Source organism: Triticum dicoccoides, chromosome 5B (assembly GCF_002162155.2).
Source record: "Triticum dicoccoides isolate Atlit2015 ecotype Zavitan chromosome 5B, WEW_v2.0, whole genome shotgun sequence".
In the NCBI taxonomy this organism is placed as follows: domain Eukaryota; kingdom Viridiplantae; phylum Streptophyta; class Magnoliopsida; order Poales; family Poaceae; genus Triticum; species Triticum dicoccoides.
In genome coordinates, this window is record NC_041389.1 from 670,137,042 (window position 1) to 670,146,107 (window position 9,066).

A 9,066-nucleotide genomic window follows, 5' to 3' on the forward strand; every position below is an offset into this window, starting at 1 on the left:
TGCCCCCCGACACCGCCTCCTTCCTCCTCACCTTCTCCACCTCCCCGGGCGCCTCCGCGCTGCAGTGGCTCGCCCCGCCGCAGACCGCCTCGGGCCTCCCCTTCGTCTTCTCCCAGTGCCAGTCCATCCACGCCCGCTCCGTCTTCCCCTGCCACGACACCCCCGCCGCGCGCATCACCTACTCGCTCCTCCTCAACGTGCCCGCGCAGCTCTCCGCCGTCGCCGCCGCGCGCCACGTCGCGCGCCGCGACCCCGTCCCCTCCGACCACCGCGGCGCCTGCGACGACGCGCTATGGTGCGCGCCCGGCCGCATCGTCGAGGAGTTCGAGATGGCGCAGTGCGTGCCGCCCTACCTCTTCGCCTTCGCCGCCGGCGGGATCGGCTCCCGCGACCTCGGCCCCAGGACGCGGGTCTACGCCGAGGGCGGGGACACGCTCCTCGACGACGCCGCCCGGGAGTTCGCCGGGGTCGAGGACATGGTCAAGGTCGGGGAGTCGCTCTTTGGGCCCTATGAGTGGGAGAGGTTCGATCTGCTGGTGCTGCCGCCCAGTTTCCCCTACGGCGGCATGGAGAACCCCAGGATGGTGTTCCTCACGCCCACGGTGATCAAAGGGGATGCTGCAGGGGCGCAGGTGGTGGCCCATGAGCTCGCGCATAGTTGGACTGGAAACCTCATCACCAACAAAACCAATGAGGACTTCTGGCTAAATGAGGTGATCCTTTTGTCCTCATGTGTGCTTGTTTTTTTATCTTATGTGCAAATGGAATTCGAATTTACCAAAACTCCTGTTATTGTCTAATTGAGGGGGCAGATTTGTATTGTAGCTACTATAGTTAACTTACGGGTCTGTCTAGGACAGGTAGATTTTGTACTGTTGTGTGTTTGTAAAATCCTTTTAAGCAAACAATTTAATTTTAATTAGAATCTCAATCAACTGCGTTACAATTTTCTTCAACCAGGTCTCATTGTATAGTTGATTCACATCTGCTTTGTCCCAACTGTTGTGAGTGAGGTTCACACATTCGACTAGAACTGTCATGGTAATATCTTTTCCGCATACAGGGTTTCACAACATATGCTGAGAGGAGGATTGTCGAGGTGGTTCAAGGTGAGGAGCGGGCGGCCTTAAACAGCGGAATTGGATGGAGAGGGTTGAACAGAATGATGGAGAGGTTTAAGGATAACATGGAGTTTACCAAACTGAAGCCGAAGATGGCTGGGATTGATCCTGACGATGTTTACTCAGAAGTGCCCTATGAGAAAGGATTCCAGTTCCTCTGGCGCATCGAACGCCAGGTGGGTATAACACAAGATTTAGTTTACACTTATTTGCACCATTCTCTGATGAAATCAGTGAGAATTTGATGACTAACTGTGACTGTGTACTGCGTTATGCCTGTTGATTGTATTAGATTGGCCGACCTGCATTCGATGAATTCCTCAAGAAGTATATTGCCAACTTCAAGTTCCAATCGATAGATACAGAGACATTTCTTGAATTCCTGAAAGCCAATGTACCTGGGATTGAAAATCAAGTTGACCTTCATGAGTGGATCAACGGTACTGGTCTCCCTCCGGATGCCATGGAGCCAGAATCAGCTACCTATAAGAAGATTTGTGTCTTAGCTGCAGAGTTTAAGTCTGGAAAAATTCCAAGTGAAGAGGAGGTGGCAGACTGGAGTGGACAAGAATGGGAGCTTTACTTGGAAAATTTACCCACAGATGTTGAAGCATCACAGGTTTGAATTATCGGCAATACTCTGTTTTGATACATCATCCAGTTTCGAATAGTCTATCTCTTCCTTTATAAAAGCGAAAAACGCCATCAGACATGTTTTGTTAATCTGACAATATACAGTAAATGCATCCAAGTCAGTTGTTGAAGAAGTCATAGTATGTTACATGACCAGTTAGAATAGATTGTTCCTCCTTGGGGACCAGAGATACCTATTTGTTGTCATATCATGCAGTCCTGCTGAATGCCAAATAAACAAGATAGTTGTCTGTGTGAGAACGGTTGTGCAGAGCAAGTCACATGTCTTTTGATTCATCAAGGGAAATCAAACTAGCATCAGATTTTAAATACATTGAAATTAGTGGAAGAAGCATATATACCTTTGTCTTCTTCACTCTGGAATGATATTAGAACCAGATTCTCCTTATTAGTTTTATTTATAATGGGTTGGGTAGACTTGTCAGCACAGTTTCTAGCTCGAATATCAGTTATGCTGAGGGTACTTTGGAGAAGTCCCTTACTCATCATATATTTAGTCTATTATGAATGTGATGAAAACTTGGCTTTCTATTATAGAATCGTTGGGTGACAGCATGAAAAACTACATACTCTCTCCGATCCGAATTAAATGACGCGGACTCTATACAATGTCCATTTTACAGTGTACAGAGGTTGCGTCAATTAATTCAGACCGGAGGGAGTAATAGTTTCTCAATTTATTGATACTGAAGCAGTTGTTTCAAGTCACGAGGGAGTAGTAAAGTTCCACCCTCTTTAGCTATGAAACTTCATTTAGATTACACAGTACCCAATGTGAACATTCACATGATCATGTGTTTAAGCCTATGTTGGGTTCAATACTTATTGAGTCCGTAGCCCCCGTTTGAGCATCTAATTAAAAAGTATGGATAGCTATGGACTTAGCTACAAATCAAGATCTAGAAAGTACTGAGACCTTCAGGTGTGTTCAGGCTAGGGAATTCGTTACTATCTTTCAGAGTATTGTTTTATCTATATGTGGTTTTCAGTTACTGCAAACCGAAGTATTCATTGTTATACTATACTGTTATATTAGTCATTCTGTGGACAAGAGCTTGGCTTCCAAACAAAATATTGACAGAAGTTACATAACTGATAAGTGACTTAAGATTAACTGATTTTTATCGCCATTTGTCGTTTCTATCCAGGTTACTGCTCTTGATGAGCGGTACAAGCTGTCAGAAAGCCGCGACTACGAGGTCAAAGTCGCATTCCTCCAGCTAGCGATCCCCACGGGCTGCAGGTGTTACTTCAACGAGGTGGAGAAATGCTTGAAGCAGGTGGGGAGGATGAAGTACCTGCGGCCGCTCTACAGCTCGCTAGCTCGGTGCTCAGGGGAGGAGGAGAAGATGCTGGCCAAGAGGATCTTCTCGGAGGCCCAAGAGTTCTACCACCCGATAGCACGCGGCGTCGCGGAGAGCATCCTCTTGAAGCATGGCTAGTTGAGTTGAAGCCACATTTTACCGAGCCTGAACTAGAGAGAACATCTTTGATGCCCATTGACTGTTTGCTCGCTCATTTCTTCCGCATAAAATTTATCTCTCTCCTGGAGCTGACATTGGGTGAAACTCTGAACTTCCTTCCGTGATGTGTTATGTGAGACTGCGTGTGCGTAATTTATTCTGACCCTGTAACGAACTTGAAACTCTGCCTCCTGATAACAATATCCTGTGTTGATACTGCTATGATCTCTTAATCGTCATGGTTTTTTAAGTCAAATCTGGCTTATATATACTGTATTAGTCTAGCAATGTGCCTGTGCTTTGCTATGGAATGAGAGGAGGATGTTATCAGTAGTGTGTTGAGCACCTGTGGTCTTCTTGACGTGGTTCTAGGGACTGCGAGCTAGTGCCCTGATGGGGATTGAGGGTCATGGAGGTGATTGAACATGAGTAGGAGTAGGTGATTGAATTTCAAACCTATCTTAACAGAGATTGGAGAACAAAAGCGGCAGGAGGAGAGGGACTGGGTGAGAAGATATGTCAGCCGGTTATACAAATGGGGTGTGCTGGTCTCTAGCTTATTGCGCTGCTTGCTATACAATGACATTAATGGTCTGAAAATGCTTGATGCAACACTTTATATGTCTGAAACTGCTTGATGCAATGACAGCAACGAGTTGGAGTCTGAAAAGTGTTTTATGCGATGCTGGTTATGTTTGAAATGATGTGCTACAAGCATGCTGACCACAATAAATAAATAAATAGAATGTGCACACAGAAGCTAGAAGGGCTGGCAAGCCTTGTGACAGGCAGTTTGTGATAGTGTGGCCTTCCTGATGTTCCCAAGATAATAATAACTGCCATGGCCATATGTTTGGGGTGTGTGCAAAGAGATCAGCTAGCAGAGAGAAATATCAATATTGTTCTTCCTCGCCTCCTCCCGCCGCTCCCTGGCCTCCCGCTCCTTCCTCACCTAGCGGGATGATGTATGTAGTAAGAGCAATTCTAGCAGACCCCGTAAAAAGTCCCCACCCACAAAATAACCGTCAAAATGCGGGTCGGCGCGGAAAATCCCGTCCGAACAGACCCCGTAAACGACTCCAACCTACAAATTTTTTTAAAGAGCGTGGTAAAAAAGTCCTCTCGATCTGCAAAAACACAGGTGTCGCCTTCACTTCTACGGTGCCCTGCATCGTGAGAAAGCAGTTGGCGGGAGTCAGAGCTTTCAGGCTCTCTCCAGGCCACCGCCCCGTCCGTCCTCGGCCGCCGCGCTGCTCATCCAAGCCGCCGCCCCATCCGTCCCCGGCCACCGTGCTGCTCATCCGGGCCGCCGCCCGTTTGTCCCGGCCGCCGTGCTGCTCATCCGGGCCGCAGCCCGTCCGTCCCCGTGGCTTCGCGGCTCTCGAACGGAGCTAGCTAGCTAGCTCAATCGATTCGAACGGAGCTAGCTAGCTAGCTAGCAGCTCAATCGATTCGAAGAGCTAGCTAGGTCGATGCGCCGGCCGTTCGATCCGGCCGCCGCTTGTGCCGCCCCAGCAGCCCTGGCCTCCGCCCGCGCCGTGCTCGCCCCGGCCGTCCTGGCCTCCGCCCGCGCGGCGCTTGCCTCGCGTTTTTCTCGTCAGTTTGTCCACCGGATTGACGCGAGGATGAGGACGATGAAAAAAAAGAGCTCGATGTGGGTCCGTTCGGTATATTCAGAGAATATTCCTTTTTACGGGATTGATTATACGGGGTCTGAGTCTGTCCTACCGCATATACTCTTTTTCACGAACTGCAAAAGACTTATGCGGGTCGGGATTTTGCGGGGTCTGCTAGAGATGCTCTAGGTACCAGTTTTCATAAAAAGATTCTATTGCTCTCTTGATGCTATCAGCCGTCCAGGATCCATAATCCGTAGCATCGGAGGACATCTTCCTCTATAAATCGGAGTAGCTGCAGGCTTACAATCCCAAATACTTCCTCGATATGCTACCAACGTACAGGCTTATAAAAATCGAGCATATGAATGCGCAAATTACCCATGGTCCATGGACAAGCAGAGGTACCTTACCTAAGTAGGTACGTACCCTGGTGGTGCGGCTGCATCCGCTGCTGCCGGAGAACCGACGGGCCGGCGCCTGCCGCCGGAGCGCGACCCCAGTGGCGGATCGGAGCATCGCCAACGCCGCGCTTGTATTGCTCTGGACGGCTGAAGATCGCGATGGTTGAGTCGGCTGAAAGACCGCCGGAGCGTGCGTCTTCGACGTCGACTGGGGTCTCAGGTCGCGATCGCCCCACCCTGTGGGTCTCTACTATCTAGCGGCCAGGACCAATCCTACCCTTGGGCGTAGAAGTCGCCAAAAAAAAAGAAGTAGTACTAATGGAGATGCCGACGGCTGCCCCCTAGGCCCCTATAGAGAAGAAAACATCAATAAGGGTCAGTTTTTTTTTTTTGAAACTAACCGAGCTTTGGTTTCAGCAAAAGGCCCAACTCAAACAATCAACCCATTTTTTGAGACCTCCTGCTTTTTTAGTCGAGGAAATGACTGAAGGACCTTGTATGGCCCAGCCATGGAACGCCCCATTTACTTCCTCGTTTTTTATAAAAAGTACTTTTGGAACAAGCATTATTTTGTGAGGTAGAAAGAAGCATTTCGGTTAACAGGTTCTCATAATTGTATTTACAAAAAGAAAATAAAGAAAAGGTCTGTGTATGTACTACACATATACTCCCTCCGTTCCCAAATATAAGCCTTTCCAGAGATTCGACAAGTGACTACATACGAAGCAAAATGAGTGAATCTACGCTCTAAGATATGTCTACATACATTCGTATGTTGTAGTCCATTTAAAATGTGTAAAAAGACTTATATTTAGGAACGGAGGGAGTAGTTCATACATGTGAAAGAAATAAAATCTTCACCGCCTACTTAACAAATATTTATGTATATGAAAACTATATCATGTGTTACAAAATTCATGTATTTTTTTTAAAAAAGTTACTAATACACGCATGACTATATTTTCATGCATTTATGGAAAGAATAAAGTGTAAAAATAAAAACCTTAAACGTAAATCGAGAAAAAGGTAAAAAAGAAAAAAAATACCCTTTTCTCGATTTATGTTTAGGGTAAAAATAAAGTGTAAAAATAAAAAAACCATAAACAAAATGTAAGAAATACAAGAAACAAAGAAATAAACCGAAACCCAAAATGGGGTGTCCAGGACGGGCGCACCCCACGCATTTTGTTGACATTTTGACGGGTTGAGCATCACCCAACTTTCCATGGGAACCCTATTTGGCGCTCACATCGACAAATAACGAGAGCTATGCCTTTGTCCCAACTCCAAAGTGGGTGGCCGGGCCCAATAAGATCAGGAGCATCTCCCGATTCATTTTCACATCTTTGCTGATGCTTTTTAGTTTCTCTCTTGTGTTTTTGTTTTTTTTCTGCTTGTTTTGTTTTGTGTATGGGGAAAATACGTAACCACTTGTAATTTTTTTTTTGTGGAAAAGGCCTAAGGCCATTTATTTAGTATCACATTTCTTTCCATACACCCTTACAGAAAAAAAAGACATCCAAATTCTTAGGAGTGTCGTATTACTAATATACATGCATCCGTTGGTGACCTTCTCTCGATGGAGCGAACTTGTTTAAACCCGGAAGCTTGTAGAAGCAGCAGCCATGAAGTCGTCAATGTAGACAAGAAGATGCCGATGGCCATAATCTGCGTTGCAAATCACCGCCACCAGAAGAAAACACCAAAAAGAACCTGCAAATCATCTGAAGAAACATATATTCTAACACACATGAACAACTATTTTCAAATGCATGATTTTTTAAATATGATTTTTTCGTACAAGGTTAAAAAAATATGATATAAATATTACTTTTAACATATGAACATTTATTTCTAGGTACATCACATTTTATTTTTCATATACAAAATATCTCCATTGTTAAACCGTTTGTTTTAACAATACTTTTAAATATTATTAAATAATAAAATCCGGTGGCCAAGGAGGAGGTCCCTGATGCGTAGTGCAGAGAGGGTGGCAAGCTTAGAGCGGTAGAGGCTTTGGCAAAAGCGGCGAAGTCGAGGTCGAAGGCGAGCGGCATGGGCAGTCACTAGTTGGGCGATCGGTCCACATCTTTGATGTCCGAAAAGGTACGAGGTTGATTGGCTTGTGATTTTCAATACATTTAAAACTTTCTAGCTAAATACCTGTGCGATGCTAAGGTGGCAACTTTATTCTAGTGGTCCAACATAGGACTATTTTGATTGGATTGATGATTGAGATTGTGTGCGTACAACTATGTGAGTTGATTTTATTGTTTGCTTGCAAGAATTTCTTGCTATTGGCGATTTGTTTGATTTGTGCTGATTGCTTTGCAAAGGTTTGTTCACAAAAATAAGGAGGTGTGGGTCAGTTTGGGAAAAATAAATAAAGGGGGTTATCACATGGTTTAAAATAAAATCGGTGGGAAGGGGTATATCTCGATGAGAGAGGTGGAAGCAATGGAAGCAAAGCCAATAATCTTCCCTTTGATAGTAGAGATTAAATAAGAAAATTAGGTGGCCAAGGAGGAGGTCGCCGATGTGTGTGCAGAGAGGGTGATGAGCATATAGGCTTTGGCAGAGGCGGCAAAGTCGAGGTAGAAGGTGACTGGCATGGGCAGTCACTAGGTGGGCAATCGGTCCACATTGTTGACGTTCAGAAAACTACGAGGTTTTTTGGCTTGTAACTAAGTTGTCTTAGGTTGCGGCACCTATGATTAGATAGATTTGACCAACTTAGAGGGTGTTTGGTTCAAGTCTGATCTTAAGCAGTGGCGAAGCCACACTTGACCTGTGAGGTCAATTGACTACAAAGATTTTTGTAAATACATCATACAACAAGTAAAAATCAGGCAAGAAAATCTTATAAATTCATACATTTGACTACACAACACCCAATTGACTACACATGATATGATTCCTGGCACCGCCACTGATTTTAAGCAAGATATTTTTTGGCACACTAAGGCTCAACTTGTAGTTTCCATTTTATTGACATAAGCTTAGACAAACTTAACAAAAAATACATGTGGCAAAATATGGCATTGGCTGGCTTAGAACCACATGCTACATCTCGAAATTTTCCCTATCCACCGCATGCGGTGTCCATGTTGTTGAGGGTACTTGTTGTGCTCTTAGTGTTGCCTCTGACGGAGACTTTGGTGGGACCGTTTGATTGCATACTACCTCCATATGGGTTTATTAGTCTCCTGTCGTATTCTAGGTCAAATTTTGATCATATATTTGACTAGCAAAATGTTAATGTTCGTCACAAAAAATTATATTGTTGGATTCCCCTTTGAATGTAGTTTCTAATTATATTGTTTTTTCTATGTACAATTTATATTTTATTACTTCCTCTGTCCCAAAATATAAGAACGTTTTTAGCACTACACTAGTGTCAAAAACGTTCTTATATTATGGGACGGAGAGAGTAGTTATTAGAATCATGGTCAAAATATGACCAAAAATACGAGGCGACTAGTGAACAAGGACGGAGATAGTAATTCTTATCCTAATTCTACCAAGTGATCAGTCAACAAAAAATGCAATCAAATTTCAATTCTCAAAAGTGGAGGACCTCCCATTGGTGCAGTATTGAGCAACATCAAGACCAAGGTGCCCAACTCTACATCTCGTTCTTTTGATCGTGTGAATTGGTCTTCTTTTTTCTCACATCATGTTAATCGGTCAGTTAAAGTAACGGGTATAGCACATGTTCTTTCTGGCTCGAGTCGAAACTGGATGTGCATTAGCCCGTCAGAATGAAACGAGAATAAATAAATAAATTTTACAACCGGTAGTACAA

The 9,066-nt window shown here is 44.7% G+C and overlaps 1 protein-coding gene across 1 annotated transcript; it reads left to right on the top strand.

Annotated features, from left to right (window-relative positions):
• The first annotated feature begins 198 nt into the window (after window positions 1-198).
• LOC119312493 (leucine aminopeptidase-like) lies at window positions 199-3,471 on the top strand. Its single transcript, XM_037588228.1, has 4 exons — window positions 199-713; window positions 1,064-1,297; window positions 1,414-1,740; window positions 2,924-3,471. The coding sequence occupies exons 1-4, from the start codon at window positions 330-332 to the stop codon at window positions 3,215-3,217; spliced, it is 1,239 nt and encodes a 412-aa protein (XP_037444125.1). The 5' UTR covers window positions 199-329; the 3' UTR covers window positions 3,218-3,471.
• Window positions 3,472-9,066: the final 5,595 nt, after the last annotated feature.